We start from the raw sequence: 25,600 nt of genomic DNA, 5'->3' as shown, positions 1-25,600 counted from the left end.
CGCAAGCAAGATTTAATTTTCATGGCAGAGTAATATTCCAGTGTGTGTGTGTGTGTGTGTGTGTGTGTGTATTCCACATCTTCTTTATCATTACTCTTTAAAAAAAATTGCAACCTCAATGAATGTGGAATAGTATCTCATTGTGGTTTTGATCTGCATTTCCCTAATGACTAATGACATTGAGCATCTTTTCATGTGCTTATTGGCCGTTTGTATGTCTTCTTCAGGCGAACACATTCATTCGAGTCCCTTGCCCAAATTTTAAGTGGGCTGTTGTTGTTCAGTTGTCGAATGTGTTGTTGTTGTTTTTTTTAACATCTTTATTGGAGTATAACTGCTTTACAATGGTGTGTTAGTTTCTGCTTTATAACAAAGTGAATCAGTTATACATATGTCCCCATGTCTCTTCCCTCTTGCATCTCCCTCCCTCCCACCCGTGTTTTTAATCTAGATGAAGAAATCCTTACCAGAGGCTCTCAACCAGTCAGCAGTCCAAGTAACAGTGGCCCGACAGCTCGTGCTCACGCCACTTGCCTGTGTGTGAACAATCACATACCCCGCCAGAGAAGGGCGGTTAGGAGAGAATAAGCAGCTCAGTCTCACAGCAACGCATTAACTAAATAGCTCTTGAAGGCAAGGACCACCAAGGCCGGGCTGCAGACCTGGGGACTCATCTAGGGCAGGAGCTCTCACCCCGGCTCAGCCTCTCAGAAGTCCTGACCCAGCCACGCTGAAACTCCCAAGACCAGTGGGTCTCACCACCGGGCGCACATTAGCATCACTAACCTCCAGGGCAGCTTATAAACACGGGGTTTGGGACTTCCCTGGTGGTTCAGTGGTTAGGCCTCCGTACTCCCAATTTAGACGGCCCGGGTTGGATCCCTGGTCAGGGAACTAGATCCCGCATGCCGCAACTAAGACCCAGTGCAGCCAAATAAATAATTTTTTTAAAAAAAATCAGGTTTGTATAGGCCAAACCCCTCAGACCTCAGACCCTCTAGGGGTGGCGCTGGGGCAGTGATGTTTTTGAAAGGTGCCCAAGTGATTCCGAAGTGCAGTCAGGTTGGCGACCACCGCTCACCGAACACCGCGACCTGACTTAAAATGTGTGCGCCCGTTGGTTTTTCTTCGTTGTTTCCCTGTTGGACTGCTTGTAAGAGCGGCACTTGTGTTTCTGTCCTATGAGCTTTTGACCCTGTGAGAGAGGACGCCGCCTCCCAAACCCGCACGGCAGGTGCAGGGCGTGGCCCGACGCCATCCCGAGGCCCGCGTGGCCCCCAGGCTGCCCCGCACGCGCCCTAGCTCCGCCCCCAAACGAGCTCTGCCGCCCCCCTCCGACCCCGCGCCCCACGCCGCCACGTGGCCCTGCCCCGCCCCGCTCACGTTCGCGGCCGGTCCCCTACGCCCCCGTGCGCTCCCTAGGCCCCAGCACGCCCGGCTCTAAAGTAAACACCCAGGAGCGGCGGCGGCCGGACGGTGCGGCGCCTCCGCCCGTTCGCCGCCTCGGTGCCGCGGGCGGGTCCAGCCATGGCCGAGGGCGTGCCGGCCTCCGCATCGGGCGGCGCGGGCTGCCGGGCGTGGCCGGGGCCTGCACGGCGGCATCGTCCAGTGGTGAGCGGGACCGCGGCGGGACCGGGACCGCCCCGGAGGATGGGAGGGGCGAGGGGGGCGGGGGGGGCGGGGGGGCGAGGAAGGGGAGCGTGGCTCCCTCGGCTGCTGTCCCCAGGACCTCGGACCAAGTGCCAGGGGCGACCGCCTGCGCCCCCGGGGCCCTGGTAAAAGGTTCAAAAGGACAGCCGTTCACACGCAGGACCAGCGCTTCTTCATGCCGCCTGGGATGGGACTGGACACGCACACACACGCACACACGATGGGGCAGTGTGGGTTTCCCACCTTGGGGCCTCCCCTGTTGGTCACGCTTCCCGTGGGAAGCAATCCAGCCTGCCCTCCACCGAGGGGCTTGTTGGTGGGCCTGGGTTTACATATACATCTGAAAGCACGAGGGCTAGGCCAGGAGAGGAAATGTTTTCTCTCAGTGTGCGATCCAGAATGGGATGTTTCCTAACTTAAAGCAAAGCAGTTTTTAGCTCTAACAACGCATTCCACATTTGAGAAATTCACTTCTGGCCATTTAAATAGAGGAAGAAAAAGCTGGAAAGAAAACTATCATCAGCCCTTGGGACTGATGAACTCATGGGTTTGTAGCGCTTCATAAATAGGAAAATAATTGAAACCAGTCCTAAAACATTTCGTTTTAGAAGGTGAATAACTAGTAGATAGCTGATTACTTCCTTTTTTAAGTTTTAAGGAGTATTTCTCAAGAAAGAAATACTTTCTGAAAAAGTTCAATGAGTGAAATAGAAAAATGAAGGGGGAGTGTTTGTGATTAGAACCCAAGAAGGCCTAAATGGTCACCCCTTTCCTCCGAAAGAAAATTTTTGATGTATTTTCCCTTGCATAAGAGAAAAAAATCAAAATAAATATTTTTAAATAATTCTAAAAATACTTTTTTAAAAAAACAAAACACCACAGCACACACAGTGTTTTTAGAGCGTTGCACAGCAGGACTCTATTTCTTTCTCACTTATACCCCTCAGCATATCTGCACCTTCAAGTTTCAGGTCACCATTTAGTAAATTAGAGTTTCTAGGACTTGAATAAGTCGAGAGACTCGTAAGAATGGTTAGGGTTTCAGAAAACACCTAGATGTTCTCCTCAGGTCATTTGTGAACTGACGGTGCAGGCTGCCCGCAAAGCAGGTGCCCTCAATCACTTAGGATGGTACTCAAGCCCTGTGTCACAAACTCCTGTCCCTGCAGGCCTCGGACCCAGGGGGCCAGGTTATGTTCTTCAGGTGGGGGGGAGGCGGGGCCACGGAGGTGAGGAGGGGCAGAGTTTCCCTTGGAAGACTGCTCTTTAGGCATCCCATCTACGAGGTGCGATGCTTGAGAGGTCATTGTGCAACCCACCTGGGTCCCTGGACTCTTTAATCAATAGAAGTTGATAAGACTCCAGAGGAGGAATTCAGGCAAGGCTCTATTGGGACTCGAGCTACAGCAAGAGGAAGCGAAAACAAGTGACAGGTCTCCTGGCTTGCTCTCCGAGGAGGGCGGGCTGTCGGGCTGGGGGGGCGGGGCTTAGGCGGCGTGCCCACCCCCTTGGCGGTGCCGTGCGCAGGGGTCGTGCGCAGGACCCTGCTTTTGCTCCTAGCTCCTCAGAAGTGGCAGTTGGGTTTTGGCGGTTTTGAATCTTCTTGTTCATAGTTTGCCCCAGCTGCATGTGCATGCAGTTACGTGTAGTCCCTTATGTCAATAGTTTCTTTGTATTGATGCTCTGGGAGACGCTTGTCTGGGGCAAGCACTCTGGTAAAGGGTCCCAGGTCCCAGCCTGTCTCAATTGGTGCTGGTGGTTTGAACATTGGCATTAAAAATGCAACTGCAACCACTCCACGCTGGTTAGGATGGCCATTATCTGGTTAGGATGGCCATTATCAAACAAACAAAAATAGAAGATAACGAGCGTTTGTGAGGATGTGAAGAAGTTAGAACCCTTGGGCACTCTTGGTGGGAACGTAAATTGGTGTAGCCACTGTGGAAAATAGGATAGTGGTTCCTCAAAAAATTGAAACTGGAACCACCATGTGATCCAGCAATTCCCCCTCTGGGCATATGCCCCAAAGACTTGAAAGCAAGGATTGGAACAGACATTCGCATCCCCGTGTTCAGAGCAGCGTTATGCACAATAGCCAAAGATGGAAGTAACCCAAGTGTCCATCAGCAGATGAATGGATAAACAAAACGTGGTCTATACGTACAACGCACTATTATTCAGATATAAAAAGGAAGGAAATTGTGATACAGACTGCAACGTGGACGAACCTTGAAGACATTATGCGAAATGAAATGAGCCAGTCACAAAAGGACAAATAATATGTGATTTCACTTATACGAGGCACCAAGAGGAGTCAGCTTCATAGAGACAGAAAGGAGAGTGGTGGTTGCGGGGGGCTGGAGGAGAGGGAACGGGCAGTAGCGTTTCTGGCCGGTACAGAGTTTCGGTTTTGCGAGACAACCAGAATTCTTTGGTTGGGTGGTGATGCACCAGCAATTGCACAACAGTGAGAAGGTACTTAATGCCACTGAACTCTGCATTTAAAAATGGTGCATTTTATGTTACGTATATTTTACCAGAATTAAAACATGAACAATTTTTTAAAAACCAAACACAGCAGAGCCCCTCGGTTTGTAACAGAGCTTGGCGTCCTGGAAGGTGTTAGAGGATGGCCAAGGAGACCAGCTTCCTGGAAGAGTGGTGGTGGGTACCGGCGCGTGAGGTGTCCAGGTGCCCAGAAACAGCTCAGGCTTCCGAGTGAAAGCCCAGGGAGGGGCTGATTGTTGTGGCGTGAAAGAAACGCTCCGTTTTTAGCATATTCATTGTTTCATCTCCCAGTCAGTCCTGGTTGGGCTTCCCATGTTCCTTAGAGACTTCAGTGCCTCTGCCACCAACTTGTGATAAGTTCTCCAAGGACAAAGAAAGGTCCCGCAAGGAGAAAGAAAGACCCCGCCCCTGGAAACCGAAGGACTAGAAGTTTTCTGTTTCATGGACAGGAAGGATTGTAGAAATGGGGAGAGAAGTGGTCAGACCTCTGAGGAGCGCAGAAGGATGAAGTGACCTGATTTCCTCTGCTGCGGGTACAGATCCGGCAGGTCGGACAGGTGGGCCCCCTGGCTCAGACCTCAGGCAAAAAATCTAAATGTCACCTAAACCCTACGCACGCAGAGCCTGGCTGTAGACCAAGTAACTGTCTCCTGCATATAAGTACGGCTTTCGGATTTCTGCAGACTCTTGCGGTTCATAAGGTGGAAATTTACTTTGAAAGGTACAGAATTCGTAATAGCCTTTGATCAGGCTGAATCAAAGGGTACAGTCACTCCCAGTGTTACATTTTTCTTTATGAGGAAAAGGAGCCCTCAGAAATGTGAGAGCTGCAGGACCCGGTGTGGGTGCTCTGAAGTTGGCAATGATCAGATTGTCCATCACTTAAAACGAGGAGAGCATCATGAGGTTCTCAAGACCTTAGCTGTCAGCTTCGTCTGATAGTGAGACCTGGGGAAGGTGATTATGCACCCAAGCAAGGAACTGAGTGATCTGATCGAATCCAGCCTTGGACAGGCTTTATAATCATGTATCGCCAAAAACCGTATTGGTGGCTCCGTGTGAAAGCAAGCCTTGGCCCGTCTCACCTGCCAGGAGTCCTGGCCAGCCCTACTGCCTGCATATCCTCATCGCACCCCCCACCGGACCCACGTATAGTTCAAAGTCAGGCTCACCTGCAGTAGGTGCTTCTGTGCTGCCGGTCTGCCAACGTGGACACCTTTCTTGCTTCCATTCAGGATTTTGGAGGTGGACGTAAAAATGATAACAGTAAGAGCCGCCTGTGCTAGCCAGTGTACCAGCCACATCCCATGCCTGGATTTCTCATCACAAAAACTCCAAGAGATGTCTCAGAGTCAGAACCTACACCTGGGTCTGTGAGCTTTGAAGCCCTGGGTCAGAGTCATGGTCGTAAGTTCCTCTGGGCATGGAGACTAAATGCAAAAGCACGTACTCTTTAAGCCGAAGTAAAGGCACCATCTGAACATAGATGCTCTTACAGGACCTTCCACTTGTCCACTTAGTGTGTGCTGCCTCCTCCCACGGGCCATCCGTGAGATCTGGCTGTGAACTTTGGGGAGAAGATGAAAGGCCCTGGGCTGAATCTCCTGGAGCAGCAAACGCACCAAGCGTTGGCGCTGGGCTCGCGACCAGGAGGCAGCCCTTTCTCTGAGTGTGGGCGGAGAAGACTCTGCTCCTGGACCTTGGGGGGATATCACTGATGGTATAATTTGGTCTTAATTGTCCACTCAGATGGCCGTCAGACTCAGCAGTGTCATTTTGAAATAGGAGGACAAGAGGCCCGGAGCACATGAATTTCAGTGACAAGGAAGAACAACTGGCGAAAGTTCATGCCCAGCTCATTTTGGAGGGTATTTTGGGCATTTCTCTTCGAAGGAGGCCATTCCATGGCTACACCGGAAGTAGCTATGAATAAGCAAAAGTGAGCTTGTACTTAATGTTGGTCACGTTTTGCTGCCCCTCCCCAAACTTAGCCAGTGTTTCCCTGTGACACTTCACATGCCGGTTTTTTATATGTCAGCAAATGTCTTAATAAAATAAATATCAGTATCTCATGGATCTGTGAATTTGCCACTGCCCCACACACCACCAGTGACATTACCCCGTGTTCAACCGTGAAGCAAATAATTGGTGTCCCAGCAGCTGTAATTAATCCATTGTGAGGTGTCCAAAGTGTCAGGTTCCCACCCTGATGCTATGGGAGAGTCTCAGCAAACGCCCTCCTTGGGCTTGGACTGGGTTGAATGGTGCCCCCCCAAATGCATGTCTGTATGGAATATCAGAACGTGACTTTGTTTGGAAATAGGGTCTTTGCAGATGTAACCAGTTAAGAGGAGGCCCCACTGGATTAGGGTGGGCCCTAAATCCAGTGATGGGCGTCCTTATAAGAAAAGATGAGGAGGGACTTCCCTGGTGGCTCAGTGTTCAGAATCCCCCTGCCAATGCAGGGGACTCGGGTTCGAGCCCTGGTCCGGGAAGATCCCACATGCCGTGGAGCAACTAAGCCCGTGCGCCACAACTACTGAGCCCGCGTTCTAGAGCCCAGAAGCCACAACTACTGAGCCCACGTGCCACAACTACTGAAGCCCACGCGCCTAGAGCCCGTGCTCCGCAACAAGAAAAGCCACCGCACCACAACAGCGAGTAGCCCCCGCTCACTGCAGCTAGAGAAAGCCCGCGCGCAGCAACGAAGCCAAAAACCAACGCAGCCAAAAAAAAAAAAAAGAAGAGGCGAGGAGACAGCCAGGTGAAGGCGAGGGCACTAGAGTGATGCGTCTAGAAGACAAGGAGTGCCAAGGGTTTCTGGCAGCCACTGGCAGCCAGGAGGAAAGCGTGGAGCACATGCTTCCTCAGCGCCTCTGGAAGGAACCAACCTGGCTGACGCCTTGATTTGGACTTTCAGCTTCCAGAACTGTGACAGAATATATTTCTGTTGCTTTAAGCCACCTGGCCTATGGTGATTGGTCACCTGAGGAAACCAATACAGGGCCACAGCTTCCCCTCACCCCGCCGTCCACCATATGTTGACTTTTCCTCCTTCCAGGAAGCAGGTGGGGTTAACAACTGTGGTCTCTTGCTCTCGAGGAAAGTAAATGTAGGCCTCAGCCTGCCTCAGCCCAGAAAATAAGCTGTAGGTCATCAGTAAGAAAGGAGGAGGAGATGCATTGTTGGTGAATTCCCTGCTAAAGAATTCTTCGGTGTTTAAAAACTATGCTGGCTTGCTTTATGTATTTCTTTAAAAGAATGAGGAGAAACCTGCCAGTCTGTCCCCAGCCAGAAAAGGGAAGGCTGTGACTGGGCGTCAGAGTGGACCACACCTTCTGAGCCCAGTCACCTGCCCTACCTGCTCCCTCACTCCCATCCTGCTGCTGGGACAGGCACCTGGCGGTCCCCTCGGGGCTGGACTCTGGGCTGTGAGCCACGGGCACAGCCCCTCGTTGCCAGGGGACCCCACCTGCCCCGGGGCCAAGGAACATTTGGGCCATTGAAGGTCCCACCCCGAGCAGGGCCCTGGGGGCTGCAGATCACATCTGAACGCTACCGAGCTCTGCGCCCACCGGGAAGTAAAGGGCAGGGAAAGTGGCCTGCCTCTCTGTCCCTTGGTGTCTTCCATCTTCCATCTCATTACAATTTAAAGAATCAAAATGTAGTGGCCCCGCCCTAAATCACTCGGGTTTAACAGTTGTGCAAATGACGGCTTCGGGGGTGGGGGGAGGGGGGAGGAGCTGTGCACGCCTGTCCTGGGTCCTAGGAAGCCACATGGGCTCCAGCTGTCACCTGCGGGGGTGATCGACTCTACTAGTGGTGGGCGGGCGGCATTGTTTTGTGTTTTAGCGAGTAAATCTCTGCGTCACAGTGAGAGACCTTGGCTGCCACCTTTGCAAAGTTACATGAAGCAGCGTCTGCTGAGCCCAGTAATTTGGGCTTCTTTTTAATATGCCTGTACGCCAGAAAGATTGAAAAACAACAACAAAACCTCACCATAGTCTAAATCAATATTCGTAACTCTGGCCTGAGCACATTACAGATGCCGACGGGTGAGACCTTGCATTCGATAAAGTAAGCGTGTTTCATTTCGTTGGGCCCCTTGCTTGCGTCTGCCCCTCATCAAAGTGTCCCACTCGAGAAAAACTGAGGCCAACCTTCTCTTCCCGCTCTTCTTCCTCCCCGCCCCCAGGTTGGTTGACACCTTCTGCATCTGCGAAGGGTACAGTGTGCCTCGCTGCCTCACGTATGAGACTTACGTGGAGACCTGCGGGCAGAATGCTCAGAGCCAAGTCAACCCAGCCACGTTTGGGAAGGTAGGTTGTGAAGATACAAATACATGTCCACTGAGTAAAAAAAGCGCGCAAGTTAATGACGAGGAAATGCTGGGATTTATTTGGGTCTGATGGCTTCCCAGTGGATATAGCTGGCTTCACCCTGGGAACCAGCCTCATCTCCATCTGAAAGCCGTTCCGTCCTTTGTCCATACTTCATAGTGAGGGGCCAGGAAAGTTCAAGGGTGGGGTGGCATTCACCCAAGCGAATGCAGCTATGGCAGCCTCAGATACCCCCCATTCTCAGCCAGCTTGCTGGGCCATTATTCCCCGCATAGAAATGCCACAGCTCAGGACCCCACAAGCTCAAAGAGCCACTTTGTGGTGACAAACAGCTTATGCTTCCCACAATTCGGTTGTTCCCAGAGAATTCACGGGCACTCAGGATTCCTCTGGAGGTTAAGAACTCTGTCAGGGGTTTGTTTAGACCACGCGATACACAGCAAACGTTAGCACAAGGGTGGCCTATCTGAGACCCTCCACAGCTAACATATTTATTGAGCAGCTGCTATGTGCTGGCACTGTTTTAGGTGCTGAGTGTACAACAGTGAACAGAACAGAGAAAAATTCCTGCCTTGACTACACTTATTATATTATAGTTGAGGGAGATAAAGAAGATAAAGTATATAGTCTCTTACGTGGTATAAATGCTAAATGGAGCAGAAGGAGGAAAGGACCGTGTGTGTGGTTTGTTTTTTTGGTTTGTTTTTTGGGTTTTTTTGCGGTACGCAGGCCTCTCACTGTTGTGGCCTCTCCCGTTGCGGAGCACAGGCTCCGGATGCGCAGGCTTAGCGGCCATGGCTCACGGGCCCAGCCGCTCCGCGGCATGTGGGATCTTCCCGGACCAGGGCACGAACCGGTGTCCCCTGCATCGGCAGGCGGACTCTCAACTACTGCGCCACCAGGGAAGCCCCGTGTGTGTGTTTTAGGGGAGGCCTTGTAATTTGAGGGAAGGCAAACAGGGAAGGCCTCCCTGAGAAGTAACATTTGAGTCCAGATTTCCAAAAGGTGAGGCAGTGAGTATGGGGCTATATGAGCAAAGAGCAGTGCAGACAGAGCCAGCACAAAGGCCCTGAGGCAGGAGGGGGCTCAGGTAGCAAGGGGGCTGCAGTGGCTGGAGGGCAGAGACCAGGGAGACACGACTCAGGGAGGTGGGAGGAGCCCAGGCGTCCAGGGAGTGGACAGGGATGCAGCAGCGGATGTCGTGAGAAGGGGTCAAATTCTGGGTGTATTTGGAAGACAGAGCCAATAGGATTTGCTGATGGAAAGAATTAATAGAATCACGGGGCTTAATTGTTATTAAATTAACAATAATAACTTTCAGTCGTATATTGCATCGTATTTATTTTCAATCCGGTTTTCAGGAATAGACAGACATCCACTCAAAACAAATTAAAAGGAGAATTTTTTTAAAGGGATATCTCATTTAATCCAACTGCAAGAAGTTGGACTGGGCCTCATAGAATTTAGTCCAGTACTACCCAGTAAAAATGTAATAGAGGCTTCCCTGGTGGCGCAGTGGTTGAGAGTCCGCCTGCCGATGCAGGGGACACGGGCTCGTGCCCCGGTCCGGGAGGATCCCACATGCTGCGGAGCGGCTGGGCCCGTGAGCCATGGCCCTGAGCCTGCGCGTCCGGAGCCTGTGCTCCGCAACGGGAGAGGCCACAACAGTGAGAGGCCCGTGTACCGCAAAAAAAAAAAAAAAAAAAAAAATGTAATAGGAGCTATAGATAGAATTGTAAATATTCTAGATCCTCATTTTATAAGTTTTTTTAGGGTGAAATTAATTTTTTATAACTTTTAAATTCAACCCAAAATATTCAAAATACTGTCGTTCAACATGGAATCAGTATTTAAAAATGAACACGTTGTTTTTTGCATTCTCTTCTTCGTGCTAGATCTCAAAACTCCGACGCGTCATTTCACATGTACAGCCCGTCTCAGTTCACATGTACAGCCCGGCTCAGTTCGGACCAGCCACATTTCAAGTGCTCAGTGGCCACGAGTGGCTGGTGTGTCCCCTCTGAGAAAACCCATGACTAGATTACGTCACCAGGCATCTCCTCTCTCTCCCTCTGGTGTATCCGTATGTAAACCACTGGGACGCTGCTTCTCCGCACTGGGCCGCTCCCGGCCCCTTCCCAGAAGCCTGCTTCTGCCACCACTTCACAGCTTCCCAAGGTGGCTGCTTGTCCTGTGATTCCCGTGATGCTGTCCGTGACCACCTGCCCCAGGGCCCCACACTGTAATGGTCTTTAGGCGAGAGAGGCCCACAGGGAGGACAGGTGGGTGGGAGGAAACAGTTGGCATCTTTGAGGCTTTGTCTTGTGTCACAGCCATCAGCAGAGGCTGGTAGCATTAGAAGTCAAGGAACAAACCAGGAGTGATTACGGTGGAGGGTCCCACAGCCGGTTACAGTGCTTGGGCAGCAAATCTGGTCTCCTTCGTTACGGGTCAGTCCTCTTTCCACCTGCTGTTCCCTCACAAATATCCTGGACTTCCAAGAGAACTTGGAGGTCACTGGTCCAACTCCACATCCAACGCAAGAGCCCTTCAAAAGCACCTCTGGCTGGGAGCTTTTATGAGAACAAAATGCCCCCTCTGGGCAGAGACAGCCATGGGGGCTCGGAGCTGGGAGTGGGCAACGCGTTTCTGCAACAAGGAAGCTGCTCTTCCTCTGGGCAGACGCGGTCCCTCCCCAGGATCCATGCTTGGCAAGCAGAGCACAGGCGGATGGAAAGCCACCCGACTCCTTGCAGGCCTGGGGACAGCTCACAGCCTGCAGATCAGACCCCTGCAGGGGCCACCTGGCCGGTGCTGAAATGACCTGGGGGACAAGCCTGCTCACGGCCTCAGAGATGCCAGTTCAACCTCTTGCTCCCATCTTTCCTCCCTTCCTTCTTGCTCCCTGTTTCTCGGTGGTCATCAGTGGACAGAATGGAATCGGTTCATGACATGCTCTTACCTTAGATCCACTCACAGCCTGATTCCCTCTGGTTCTTTCGTTTTTTTTTTTTTGGCGGTACACGGGCCTCTCACTGTCGTGGCCTCTCCAGTTGCGGGGCGCGCAGGCTCAGCGGCCATGGCTCACAGGCCCAGCCGCTCTGCGGCATGTGGGATCCTCCCGGACCGGGGCACGAACCCGTGTCCCCTGCATCGGCAGGCGGACTCCCAACCACTGCGCCACCAGGGAAGCCCTCTTTCGTTCTTTTTTAACAATGTTATAAGCATCTGTGAACCCACCGCCCTGTATGAACCATATGGCCAGATCCCTGTATCCATCTCCCTGCCTTCCCCGCTGGTGGGAACCATCAACCCCTTCATCGTTATCTTTCCTTTCTAAAAAGAGTTTTAGTGCATTTGTATGTCTTTCTGTTTTTCTTTTTTTTGACCTTTGACCCCCTCCACCCATTTTGACCACCCCCATCCCCTACCTCTGGCAACCATCAATCTGTTCTCTGTTTCAGTGAGATTGGTGGTTTTGTTTTACTGTTGTTTTCTACATTGCATATATAAGCAAGATCATACCATCTTTGGCTTTCTCTGTCTGACTTATTTTATATAATGTATTTCTTTTAAAAGCCCATTTTTTATTTTTGTGGCTTAACTTTTTAAAAAGGAGGGTCATGTTATATGTCATCTTTTGGGACTTGTTCCACTTATTATTATATCAAGATTCCTCTACATTCATTGACTGTTGTGTAGTAGTTCAGTTTACCTACCTTCTCTCCCTTTGATGAGCATTTGGGTCGTTTCCCAATTTTGCTGTCGTGAACATTCACATGTGTGTCTCCTGCTATGCACGTGGAGATGTTCTCTTGGGCGTGTGTGTCCAGGGCTGAACTTGCAGGCTGACGGGCTGTGTGACTATGACGTCTGGGGATGGGACCAGATCGTTTTCTGAAATGATGGCTTCCATTGCCCTCCCACCGACAATTCTGTAGATTCCAATGATGTTTCCAAAACACTGACATTTTTAGACCCATTTCTCTAGCCGCAGTCGTCATCCCTGAAACACAGTCATTGGTGGAAGCTCTGCACTTTGGATAATCATAAAATAAGGAGTAGAATCTTCTAATACGGCAGCTGCTCAAATATCGGAAAGGATTGTTTAAACCTTCGTGTCTTCCCTTCTTCATTGAATACTCTTCAGTCCCAAATTTTTACTTCCCTGACTACTTGTTTCGTTTTGACTTCAATTTATTGGTGTTTCTCTTGAAAGGTAGGTTCCCCAAGGGTACAACCCAGTGTCTCAGGAGGGCTCAGAAGACGGGGCTTTTATTTTTCTTTTTTAACTTTTTGGGCTACTGTTCGCTTTCATGCTTCCATGCCACTCTGCTGGTTTCATTTTAAGCTTGTGATCCAAAAAAAGAAAAAAAAAACCCTTCGGTATTTTTTTCACACGAATTAAAAGTAAGCTAGCCCTCCCCAAACTGCTTTATAAACTGTAAAGCACTCCACGTAGATACAATATGTTGTCCTTGTTATCAGACTGTGGTCACTATGCCCGTGACCGTGGGAACCCAAGAGTGGCTGTTCCCTTATTCCGAGTTGCAGCTTCTTAGTGCCGACCTGCCGTGTCTTCTAGACTCACAGTCATCCAGTCGTCTCAGCCTGCTGAAGCTCACACGTGGGAATAGCACATCTCTTATCCCTCCTTCAATAAATCAAAAGCAATGTGGACACGTGCAAGGTGTTAGGCTCCGGAGCTCGCTGGGTGTCTCTGGAAGGTTTTCCAACCAGCCAGGAATTCCCCCGGCTGTCTTATCGCTCAGCCCACATTTGGTCCTTTCTTCACTAGGCACATTGGGGCACTTCCTCAAGGGCTTTGCTAGTCTGGGTATCCTGGCACTAAGCCGTTTTCTTATCTGGCAGCCTTATCAGATGGGAGTGGGGTGACGAGCTTGACATGTCTTGGTTCTAGATGATCTCTGCTTCCTTTTTTAAGAAATCAAAGGCTCCTTTTCAAAACCTCTCTCAGATTTTCTTCTAAGTGGTTTCCCCTCAAGGGCAGTCCTACTACAGGGTGTTCCAAAAAAAAGAGTTAAAAAGAGCCTCCGGTGCGTGACCATGGGCATTTGTCTAGCATTTTTGATCTTCCTACTTCCCTTCGAATCCATCCCCCAAGACACTGAGGTCCTGGCTTTCAATTCTCGTTGGGAATTTGCCCGAAGAATGAGTCAGTTCAGTGGTGCTGGTCTTGGAAAGGGACCCTGAGCTGCTGAATCTGTGACTCGGTGGAGAAGGGAGAGGAAGGGGAAAAGGATGTGATCCCAAAGCTTGTTTACAAGAGAAACAGCAAAATACCCACTTCTCATTTCCTGGCCCCCCCCTGGGATTGGGGTTGATTCCAGACTCCACACCAAGTTCCTGTGCAGATGTTGGGGTGTTTCATGCTCTGCTCAGCAGTCCCGGGTGTACGACAGGTCATCTCACTCCCAGTGCAAGTGATGCCTTATGTGGATGAGGAAATTTCCCAAAGGCTGACTTCCTTTTTTTAAAGTAACATTTCCTGATGTTTTTCTGATTATGAAAGAACACATTCCCTTTATAGAAAATGTGGGAATTCGAGAGAAGGGTATAAAAGAAGAAGAAGATAAATGCCGGCTACGACCTCACTGTCCAGAGATGCAAGCACGTGTGTGGTTTATTTGCAGGCCCCCGACACACTCACATACACGTGCCAGCAGGAGCGGGGAGTGATCACAGAGGCCTCTCTGTTTCCCACGTCCCTTCGGTCCTGCCCACGCGGTGGTGCTTCCTCCCTCCTGAAGGAGCATCTGAGCAGGCAGCCTGGCCTCTCTAGAACTCCTTGGGTGACACAAAGCCCCATTGTCCTTCTAGTTTACCAAACAGTATCTGTCTGACGCTTCGAATGTCCAGCCCCACATAACGTCCAAACTCTGAGCTGGGTTTGACGTGGAATCGCTTCCGCAGTCCTCCAGCGAGGTTTCTCGCCAGCAGAGAACTAGTTGCGGGGGTCTTCTCTTCCTCCCTCCCTTTCTTCTACCACCTTGCTGGGTGTTGGTTGGACCCTGTGGGAGGGGAAGGTTAAGAGTGGCTGCAAAGTTTCTACTGCACAGCTTCACACTTTGGGAGGCCAGGCAGACCCTTGTCTCCTGGTGCCTTTGTTGACTTCTGCAGGGCAGCCCTTGGGAATGTCCTAGAATGCATCCCTGGCCTTGGTGAATGACTCTGAAGCCTGACTGCCCATCCTGGGGGGCCTTGCTGGGCAGAGTCCAGGCTCTCCCACCTGTCAGCTCTTTATCACGGGTGACCAGTGTCTGGCCATCGAAACTTCTCAGCCACTCTTGGCCTGAACAGGCTGTGGGTGTGCTGAGCCAGGGCAGCAGCCGTGCCCCTCTGCCTTCCCCCCAAGGCCACTGGCTGGCCAGCCGTCTGTCATCCATCCAGAGTCCTCTGCCCAAGCCAGACACTGACTGCGAGGGCCTCACGATCAGCCCTTCAGGCAAATCTGTGAACCCCCTTCCCCTGGGCCCCAGGTGACTGGACCATCCCGTCCTGCACACCCTTCATAGGTCAGGGAGTGGTCTTGCAGCAAGAAACCCCCTTATACATCCTCCGTTTCCTCCTCTCTCTGTCTCATGGTGGGTGATTTGAGTCGAGGACTTTTTAGAGTTTTATAACCAAATTTTAGCTGAAAGCCTGAAGGTGTAAGTCCCCTGGCAGGGCGTGTCTCACAGTTCACCTTGCTGTCTGTCTGTGTCCTCACGCCCCAGCCTCTTGTGTAGACACCACAAGGATGGATGGATTGAAAGATCAATGTGTGGATGGATGGATGGACATGTGGATGGTCAAACAGGTGGTTGGACAGACAGACAGGTAGCCCTAAGCCTAGAATCAGACTAACTAGTTTATAATCCTGGGCAAATTATTTAACTTTTTTGTGCCTCAACTTCGTCATCCGTAAAACGAGAATATTCATAATGTTAATAACAGTACCTCCTTCATAAGAGGCTTTTAAGAAATTAACGCGAAAAGCACACGTAGAGAGAATTGGACAGTGCTGGCACGTAGAAAGCAACCAAAGGCCCTTAACTTTCATAATTATGTACATGCATATTTTCACTTAGAATGTCATGAACATTTTCACATGAAACTATTTCTAAATGCATGGTGTAGAATGGCTATGAAATATTTTTTTGGCTGTTCCAGAATCTATTTAACCGTTTTCCTCATTGGAAATTTATGAAGTTTATAATTTTTCTCTATTCTGAGGAACATGAGTCTCCACCTGTATCTGGTAATTTCCCTCCGAGAGATTCTAGACAATTGTAAGCCCACGTGCTAGTTCTTGATGTTCTTACCCTAATCCGTAATATCCTTGACCTAGGGAACTTGTTGGGTAAGAACTACATTTAGCTGTGTTTCAACTTGCGTTCATTGTATGGTTAGGGAGGGTGAGTCCTTTGACATGTGTTTTGGTTATGTGTATCCTTCGTGTATGTACATTATTATCCGATCACTTTCTCTTGGGGTGTTAGTGTTTTTCCTGTTGATTTATGTGAGCTCTATATACTAGGTAGATATGTTTTTTTTTTTTTACTTATTACATCTTTTGGAAATAATCATCTCAGTTGCTTTTTAAATTTTGACTGTGGTGTTCCCGATTATAAAGTGAAATCACAGGATAGTCTGGGGTTGGAAATACTCAGTAAAATAAGACGTGTGGATTACCGTCCTGCCGGGCAACTAGGAATTTGTTTCTGCTTCTCCCTCCACAACACCAGATGATACGCCAGGGCCCTGAATCTGAGCCTGCTGCGTGCTCGAGGATAATCCTTCTCGGTAGCACTTATTTTACAGCTAGACCTAGAGGGAAGGTTTTAAGCGATGTTCTCGAGAGAAGATGAAGTGGTCAATCTGCGGTTGAAAGTAGGAACTTCTGGCTCCGAATGCTGCCTTTAGACGTGGCTGACGTTTTCTTTTAACTCCTGTTGTCACTTGTTTTCGTCGTACGTTCTGGTTCTCCTTCCCTGAAGGAGCCTCCATTTGGCCTCGTGACCTCGATGTGCCAAGACCTGCCTCTCCATCCCGAACTTGTGCCTTCCCACCTGGGCTTGGGCGGCTTCCTGGAGGAAGAGGTGGGGCCTGGCACCAGCCAAGAGAAACGCTTCAAGACACTGTCAAATCCTGCTGCTTTTGGAAGCTAAGAATAAACAAAGGAGGCTGGCAGAAGCGGAGGCTGAGTGACTACGGAGCAAATTGTAGAAAATCACAGAAATCATTACATGACAGCTTGGCACATCCTGCCTTCCTGCTTTGTAGTTTGTAATTTTACCACAGTCCAGGATTTCCCTTTTCAACAGACACCCACTTGGATACCATGCTTGTCATGGACCTGTGAACGACCTGTAAACCTGTAAAAAAAACAGACTTCTATTTTTTTAAAATGTAATTGGTCATAGACATCATATCAGTGCTGTCTAACAAAACGCACATCAGAAAGATGGTGGGGTTTGGGACTTCCGTGGCGGTCCAGTGGTTAAGACTCCGCGCTCCCAATGGAGGGGGCACGGGTTCGATCCCTGGTCGGGGAACTAAGATCCTGCATGCCGCATGGCACGGCCAAAAAAAAAAAGATAAGATAACGGAGAGATGAAACGTTGAGTCCAGAAGTAGCTCTGTTATTCAATATTTAACAGCATTTGCTAACAAAACCTTTAAAATGAAAAAATTAGGTAAACAAATGAATAATAAAAAGTGAAAATGCCAATCACATTGGAAAAAAGAAACTAGTAAAACCATGGCACACTCACATGCTGGACTATTTTGCAGTGTTCGTATTGATACTTCCCTGTTTTCAGAGGATTTTTAATGACAAGGGGAAGTGTTTATGGTACGAGCTGGAGGGAAGAAAGTGGAAAGCAGAGCTGCAGGCGTGCTAATTGTGCGATGCTGGTATTTCCTATGTAGACCCCCAGAATCCGTGTACACAGTGAGGCTTCGGAAAAAGATGGGAATGAACCCCATTGAGGTCTACACGGCAGTATCCCTCTGAGTGGTGTGTTTCCTTCTTTATACTTGTCCGACTTTTCCAAATTTCAGTTACATATATTTTCTTAACGATCGGAAAAGAGGGAATACAGTTTAAACGTGGCAAGAGACGAAGCTGGAAGTTCTATTCCTAAATTTTCAAATTGCAGCTTTAAATCTGGCTTATTCTTTTAGCTCGTGCGCTTGGTTTTCCCTGATCTTGGCACCCGGAGGTGGGGCACAAGAGGAGGCACCAGGTAGGTTGATCATTTTTGTTTTATTATTTTTTTCAATGACACTTATTTCTTAAAAGTTCACATGTGCATAATAGGAAACCAAAAAACAAAAGAAGCAAAACACAAAGTCATCCATAATCACAAGCAGTTTGTTTTATTTTAAATGTTAAAAACACACATTTTGAAAAAAATCACAAAATGGGTGACCAGAGAAATGCAAAACTAAACAAACGATAAATATCACCTCTTACCAAAGAGTTCCTACAATTATATGAAATTCCCAGTGCCTGGTGTAATTCAGGTGATGCCAGGACCAAGTACGAGTCTCTACCTTCTTGAGAGATTTTGTTTAAATACAAAAGTCACAGTGTATTTTTCTGTTTCTGACACTTCCAACGTTTAGACATGTAAATGTCCAACTGTTGAAATAGTTAAGCAACTATATCCCTAGAACAATAAAACTGTTTTAGTTACTCCTTGAACTAAAATTTCTAAGCATTCATCTAATTCGCATATTTGGATTCTATTCTGGAGACAGAAGGTACCCGGGTGATATTTTTAACTTGGAAGGAAATTCCAGTGTTATCGGGTGCATCCTGTTATAATTGTCACTCAGTTATCATTGTTATTTGTTGTTTGTTTTAAATCAAGAAAAATCAGGAGAAATCAGTGAGATCAGGAAATCGGTAAGAAGGGATGGAAGCCAAACTAGGGAAGGAGCCTGCCACCCTTGAAGGAGTGGAAGGCATGGAAGAGTTTGCCAAGCTAAACACTGGGCAGCAGTTAACTTGAAAAAATTGTGTTGGGCTGCTAGGAGCCCATACGAGCTGCTGCCTTTCCCCAGCTCAGCAGAGGAGGAACCAGCCTTCCTACTGGGGGTCTGAGAACCTGAGTCCATTCAGCAGAGGGGACACTGGCATCGGTCCACCTCCCTTTGAGAAAGTCAATGGCGGAGGCAACCGGAGGCTTTCCCTGTGGCATCTCTTTAAGATTCGAGTGTCGTAAGTCGGGAAAGCAGAGGAGAACATCTGCAAGCCCGTTTCAAAGTTGATGCATGTGAAATAGTACAAAATTGTCCACCTGACAGAGCTTGGTCAGGCCGTATGACTGGTTAGCTTTTCCTAATAAATGGAGTCAGTGATGAAACCCAGAGAAGAACTCTGGGGCTTCCCTAGTGGCGCAGTGGTAGAGAGTCTGCCTGCCTGCAGGGGACGTGGGTTCGTGGCCCGGTCCGGGAAGATCCCACATGCCGCGGAGCGGCTGGGCCCGTGAGCCATGGTCACTGAGCCTGCGCGTCCAGAGCCTGTGCTCCGCCACGGGAGAGGCCACAGCAGTGAGAGGCCCGCGTACCGCAAAAAAAAAAAAAACAAAAAGAAACTCTGTCTTCCTTGGCTAGTCTGTTCTGTGTCTTCTCTAAAGCATGCCAGTGGTTTGACATCATCTTGAAGACACCCTTTATTTTTCAGGTATCATTACGACGGGATCCGTATCAAGAAAAGTTCTTTCTTCTATGCCCAGTACTGCTGCCTTCTGGGTGAAAAAAGATACCACAGGTTAGTACCTGTCATTTAGGTATTTTGGTCATAGGTCACAGCCTGATCAGTATTGGGACCGTTCGTACTTTGGTTGAACCTAACTGGCTTTTCGGCTGTTGTGCCATTCATCCTTCTTAAGGATGGAAGGACACACATCACATGACCAAGCCTCTGACACGGGCCACATCGTTGGCCAGAGAAATGCACATCGCGTTCACTTCCTCGGCTACTGTTCATTTTCATCCTCATCTCAGTGGCCAAAGCCGTTTTGCACAAAGTCTTTGTCCTTCTCCATCCCTCTGTCAAATATGACAGAATGAGCCACTTCCTGCACGAAACTTCCTCTAGCCCTCAGGCCTCTGCGTCATCCAGTTCCTTCCCCAGAATGAGCCCTTCTTGGTCTCCTTACCTCTCCCCGCCCCCCGAGGGCATGCATCTCCCTGAGATCCAACCCTTCGTAATCCATGATGCTCTTCCCACACTTCGGCCCCAAGACACCTCATCCCTTTCTGCCTTCCACCTGCCTCTCCGTCCGTGGATGACTCCTTCTCAATCACTCTCCCACCTCCTAGGCTTTTCTGTCTGGCTGTCTACTGGACATTTCCATCCAGAAGACCCACTGGTACCTCACACTGAGGATGCAGAAATTTAACTTCATCCTCTCCCTCCAATCACTTCTGCCTCTTGACGTCCCTATTTCCATCTGCGATCCCAATAGATACAACCTGTGCAGGGCGTCACCCGAAAGCCATCCCTGACTCCCTCGGGTCACAAGTCCTGTTCATTCTTCCCTTTCGGGTCTCCTGACCGCTCTTTATGGTTACTGATGTTTCCTTGAAGCCCTGGTCATCTCATAATAATCGGGATTATTTCCCTGGATCCCACGTGACCTCCCTCTCCTCAGCCTCACCTCTCTGTAAACACAGCCGTGAGTAAAGCAACTACACTCTGGTAAAAATTAATTTAAAAAATTAAATTAAAAGTATAATAATAAATAAATAAATGGAAGGAGTAAGAAAATAATGGATAATCTTGATTTGGCAAAACTTAAAACTTCTTTATCTTAAATAATTACAGGGAAATTCCATGTGTCTATGGGCCACATTCTTAGATATAATTTAACAAATATAATACTTAATAGCAGAATATTCATGTTAATTCATATGAAGGCTGAGAACCCAGCAGGACCAAAACCAAAAAGAGATATTTAAAAAAGAGAAATATGAATTCTGAAACATATCAAGAAACCTTAATACCTTAAGGAATTCTATGAAAACTGTCTTTGTAACACTACTCATTGATATAAATACAAACCCCTAAATTTCAAAAGAAGTAAATAAACAAACACAACTGTGAGAATAACCTCCCCACAATCCTGCATTTTCTTTGTCTCTTCCTTGCCCAGAAACACTCAGGAGCTTGCTCTTACCTCCTGCGTGAAGCCTACGCACCCCCCTTTCCCAGACTGGTGTCCGCCCCCCAGATCCTTCCTACCGCACTTTATGCGACCCTGTTGCCAGTTTCTCCCCCATATAAACTGCCGGTTTCAGCCATACTCACTTTTCTCTGAAAATGTCAAATGCGGTTCTGTCTTTGCTCCTATCATCCTGTCCTTGCATGATGCCATTCCTTCTTCTCTCTGTCTCAGTGGACCTTCCTGAATCCTGTCCCTTCCCTGGGACATACCTCAGGGACCACCTGCTCCAGGGAACCGTCCTCAGCAGCCCCAGCTCTAGGGAAGACCCCCTCCTCCAGTGCCCCACGCCGCTCACTGGCTGTCGACCCAGCCAGCGTCGCCTCTTAATTCATACATTGTTCATGGAGCCTTCATGTGGCATAAATAGAGGACCACATATCCAAGCAGCCAGGGTCAGTTTTACCTTTACTTCTAGCCCAGCATAAGGATTAAGAGGCCCCTTCACTCTCCAAAGGGTTCTAGTATGGACGAGAAACTGTAACGAATTATATGATCACCTTTTGTATAAGGTACCCTGTGTTGTAAGGCAGCGGCCAAGGGGGAGCCACGGGGAACCGCCGGTATGGGTAAGACGCGGACCCGTCTCTCTGATGGCTTCATAGAGGAACTAAATGTATATTTCGCTTGATAGCAAGTATAACGTGATGGGTGTCGGAAGTGTACACAAGGTCCCGCGAGAACTCAGAGATGGAGAGCGCACGTCTTGGGCCAGGGGATCAGAGGGGCCGGGGAGAGAGGCGTGCTTTGAAGGAAGCTGTGAAGGACAGAGCATTGACGGGTGGAGAGGGAGGCGGGAGGGAGAGGATGTCCAGGCTCAGGGAGGGAGGTGAGCATACACAGAGGTGTGACGACCATGCAGGATGCGGAGATAGGGTGGAACACCAGCCTGGGGAAGGGACTTGAATTCGATGCTGGGGGCGGGGAGTCTGTAAGCCTTTGGAGTCGTCCTCTGGGAAACGGGGTGGTGTCATCATGGGAACCTCTGCAAGGCCAGGAACCATGGAGCTTGTTTTATCCCCAACATTGCCTGGAAACAGTGTCAGCCCTGAAAAAGCTGTTGAAGAATGAAGAGCTTGGAATTAAGGTTTAAAGAGACTAGACTGGAAGGAGAGAGTGACAGTGGCCAGGAAATGGTCCTCAGTCGTCGTGATGAGCGCCTGGACCAAAAAGGAGGCAGAGCTGCAGGACCCTTTGGAGGCAGGGTCTTTGGATGATTGAGCCCGTGTCCACAGATGGTGGCAGGGATGACTCAGGCCAGCCCGTCCCACCGAAACCTCGAACTCGACCTCGAGTCGAGTCCATATTACCTTCTTCCCACCAGCTCCCCTCTTACATCTCTTATTCAGCCCTTAGTCACAAAGATGGAAAAATGAGAGCAGCAAAAATAGAGAAGTTAGGGAAGGGAGCCGGAAGGATGAGAGATGTGTTTCAGTCATAGTCGGACCTCTCCTGCGCAAAGGGGATCTGTCACTTGCTGACGTGTGTGTGTCTTTGTTTGCCCAGAGCACCCAGCAGGTGGTGTGGAGAGCCCTGCATGTGCCCCCCCCCACCCCCACACACACACAAGGAAAACAACCAACAGGGCAAGAACTGTGCAGGGGTGAGAGGCCATCAGTGTCCTGAGGCCTCTGCATTGATGTCACAGAGAAGGGGGCTGGAGCTGGTCTTTGTGGGTAAAAAATAGGCTTTACCCTCATCGAGGAAGAGGAGGGCTTCACGGGACAAAGGTCAGAACAAGGATGACATGGGCTTATTCTGGAGATCAGCCCAGCAGCAGGTGCTTTTAATGTCCTGCGCTCCTCACGTGTCTGATAATAGATAAACTCTAAAGTCTTGGCCAATTAAGAGATTTTTTTTTAAAGCATTAAGGTTTTTTTTTTTTGGAATTTTATTTTATTTATTTTTTTATACAGCAGGTCCTTATTAGTCATCAGTTTTATACATATCAGTGTATACATGTCAATCCCAATCTCCCAATTCATCCCACCACCACCACCACCACCACCCCGCCACTTTCCTTGGTGTCCATACGTTTGTTCTCTACATCTGTGTCTCAATTTCTGCCCTGCAAACCGGTTCATCTGTACCATTTTTCTAGGTTCCACATACATGCATTAATATACGATATTTGTTTTTCTCTTTCTGACTTACTTCACTCTGTATGACAGTCTCTAGGTCCATCCACGTCACTACAAATGACCCAATTTCGTTCCTTTTTATGGCTGAGTACTATTCCAGTGTATATATGTACCACGCCTTCTTTATCCATTCATCTGTCCATGGGCATTTAGGTTGCTTCCGTGACCTGGCTATTGTAAATAGTGCTGCAGTGAACACTGGGGTGCATGTGTCTTTTTGAATTATGGTTTTCTCTGGGTATGTGCCCAGTAGTGGGATTGCTGGGTCACATGGTAATTCTATTTTTAGTTTTTTAAGGAACCTCCATGCTATTCTCCATAGTGACTATATCAATTTACATTCCCACCAACAGTGCAAGAGGCTTCCCTTTTCTCCACACCCTCTCCAGCATTTGTTGTTTGTAGATTTTCTGACGATGCCCATTCTAACTGGTGTGAGGAGATACCTCATTGTAGTTTTGATTTGCATTTCTCTAATAATTAGTGATGTTGAGCATCTTTTCATGTGTTTTTTGGTCATCTGTATGTCTTCTTTGGAGAAACGTCTATTTAGGTCTTCTGCCCATTTTGGGATTGGGTTGTTTGTTTTCTTGTTATTGAGCTCCATGAGCTGCTTGTAAATTTTGGAGATTAATCCTTTGTCAGTTGCTTCATTTGCAAATATTTTCTCCCATTCTGAGGGTTGTCTTTTCATCTTGTTTATGGTTTCCTTTGCTGTACAAAAGCTTTGAAGTTTCATTAGGTCCCATTTGTTTATTTTTGTTTTTATTTCCATTTCTCTAGGAGGTGGGTCAAAAAGGACCTTGCTGTGATTTATGTCATAGAGTGTTCTGCCTATGGTTTCCTCTAAGAGTTTTATAGTGTCTGGACTTACATTTAGGTCTTTAATCCATTTTGAGTTTATTTTTGTGTATGGTGTTAGGGAGTGTTCTAATTTCATTCTTTTACATGTAGCTGTCCAGTTTTCCCAGCACCACTCATTGAAGAGGCTGTCTTTTCTCCATTGTATATTCTCGCCTCCTTTATCAAAAATAAGGTGACCATATGTGCGTGGGTTTATCTCTGGGCTTTCTATCCTGTTCCATTGATCTATATTTCTGTTTTTGTGCCAGTACCATACTGTCTTGATTACTGTAGCTTAAAAAGCATTAAGGTTTAAGGGTAAGTTTCTTACCGACACCATGTTTTAAGAAATACAACATGTATATTTTGAAGGCAGAATATAATAAATGTTAATACTGTTGTTAATCTATGAACTATGCTGGTGAAACTGTTTTCTATTTTATTATGTGACATCTTTTACATTAGGACCTCTGTGACCTTTTAAAAATTAGGTCTGAAAATAAAAACTTCATCTCTCTGCTTTCCAGGTAATGAAAACTATATCTCTCATCCATTCATTTATCTGTTCATTCAACAAATATTTAAGTTCCTACCCTAAGTCAGGCCCTGTTCTAGCCACTGGTGATGAAGCAGTAAGCAAGATAAACAAGGCCTTCCCACTGGTCAGGTTTATCTATTTTTTTAATTATTTTTTTTTTTTGCCCCAGCTTTTTTTTTTTTTGTGGCCGTGCCACGTGGCATGCAAGATCTTAGTTCCCCGACGAGGGGGTCGAACCCATGCGCCCTGCAGTGGAAGCGTGGAGTCCTAACCACTGGACTGCCAGGGAATTCCCCCTCTGGTCAGTTTTAGTTGGGGAGAAAGACAGTCAAAAAGGAACGATAGTGAGATTGATCTGAAGACCATAAAATGCAGTCATGGGAGGCCTCCCTGGGAAGATGCCTTTGGAGCAGAAATGTGAAAAAAGCAAGTGGCTAAGTGAAGATCTGGGGGACAAGCATTCCGGGAGGGGAAAGGGCAGGTGCAGAGGGCCTGGGGCAGGGATGAGTGCAAAAAAGAGCGAGGAAGTCTGAGGGTGGAGGTTGGCATGAACAGGAGAGTGGGCGGAGGGGGATCTGAAAACACAGGCAGGGCCCACAGGTCTTGGGAAGGAGGCAGGATGTTATTCCGAGTGTGATGTGAGCCGCTGGGGAGACTCAGGCTGGGGAGTGAAGCAGGCTGATTGGCATGTCAAGTGGAGATCCTCTGGCAGCTGTGCTAATTCTGGGCTGTAGGAGGAGATGGAAGAGGAGGGGGAGGGGCCCGTGAGGAGGCTTAGCAGCAGCCCTGGCAGAAATGCCCACTGAGACTTGTCACTGGAATTCCTTTCATTCTCTGAAAGAGGCAGCAGAATACCAAGCAACACTACACGTGGACAGGAGCAGAGACTCTAGGACAGACTCCCCAGCTCCACCTCTAGAAAGCTGTGTGATCTTAGGCAAGCCACTCAACCTCTCTGTGTCTCAGATTCCTCACCCATTAACAAGGATACTAATATCTACGTCACAGGGCTGTTGTGAAGATTAAATGAATTAATACAAGGAAAATGCTTAGAACAGTACCTGGCACATGGTAAACATTTAATAAGACTCTTCGGCATATTGCCCTTGGCTTTGATGTATTTATTTTAATATATCTGCATGATTTTTATTTTGGCTCTTGTGTTTTTCGATTCTGTCATTCCCACTTGGTTCTGTTGTGTAACTTCTGTTTCCTTGCAGAGGTTTTCTATTTTTTTAATCTGTTTCAAAAGAATTCATAATTACTTGGAACACTATTATAATGACTGTGTGAAAATCTTTGTCGCATAATTCCAACATCTGGTCCATCTCAGTGTTAGCG

The 25,600-nt window shown here is 48.4% G+C and overlaps 1 protein-coding gene across 1 annotated transcript in view; it reads left to right on the top strand.

The window, feature by feature from the left end:
• Nucleotides 1-1,527: 1,527 nt before the first annotated feature.
• Nucleotides 1,528-25,600, top strand: part of RFX8 (regulatory factor X8) — a gene marked incomplete at both ends in the record, with an annotated part of 65,064 nt that continues 40,991 nt past the window's right edge. Inside the window, 5 exon segments of the mRNA XM_082851239.1 lie at nucleotides 1,528-1,578; nucleotides 1,580-1,611; nucleotides 8,354-8,477; nucleotides 17,688-17,749; nucleotides 19,195-19,281. Of these exon segments, the coding sequence (XP_082707365.1) occupies nucleotides 1,528-1,578; nucleotides 1,580-1,611; nucleotides 8,354-8,477; nucleotides 17,688-17,749; nucleotides 19,195-19,281 (356 nt within the window).

Source organism: Leucopleurus acutus (genome assembly GCF_964270905.1).
Source record: "Leucopleurus acutus genome assembly, chromosome: 12".
Lineage (NCBI taxonomy): Eukaryota > Metazoa > Chordata > Mammalia > Artiodactyla > Delphinidae > Leucopleurus > Leucopleurus acutus.
Note: the sequence above shows the minus strand (reverse complement) of the source record. Positions and strands in the feature narration are given on the sequence as shown.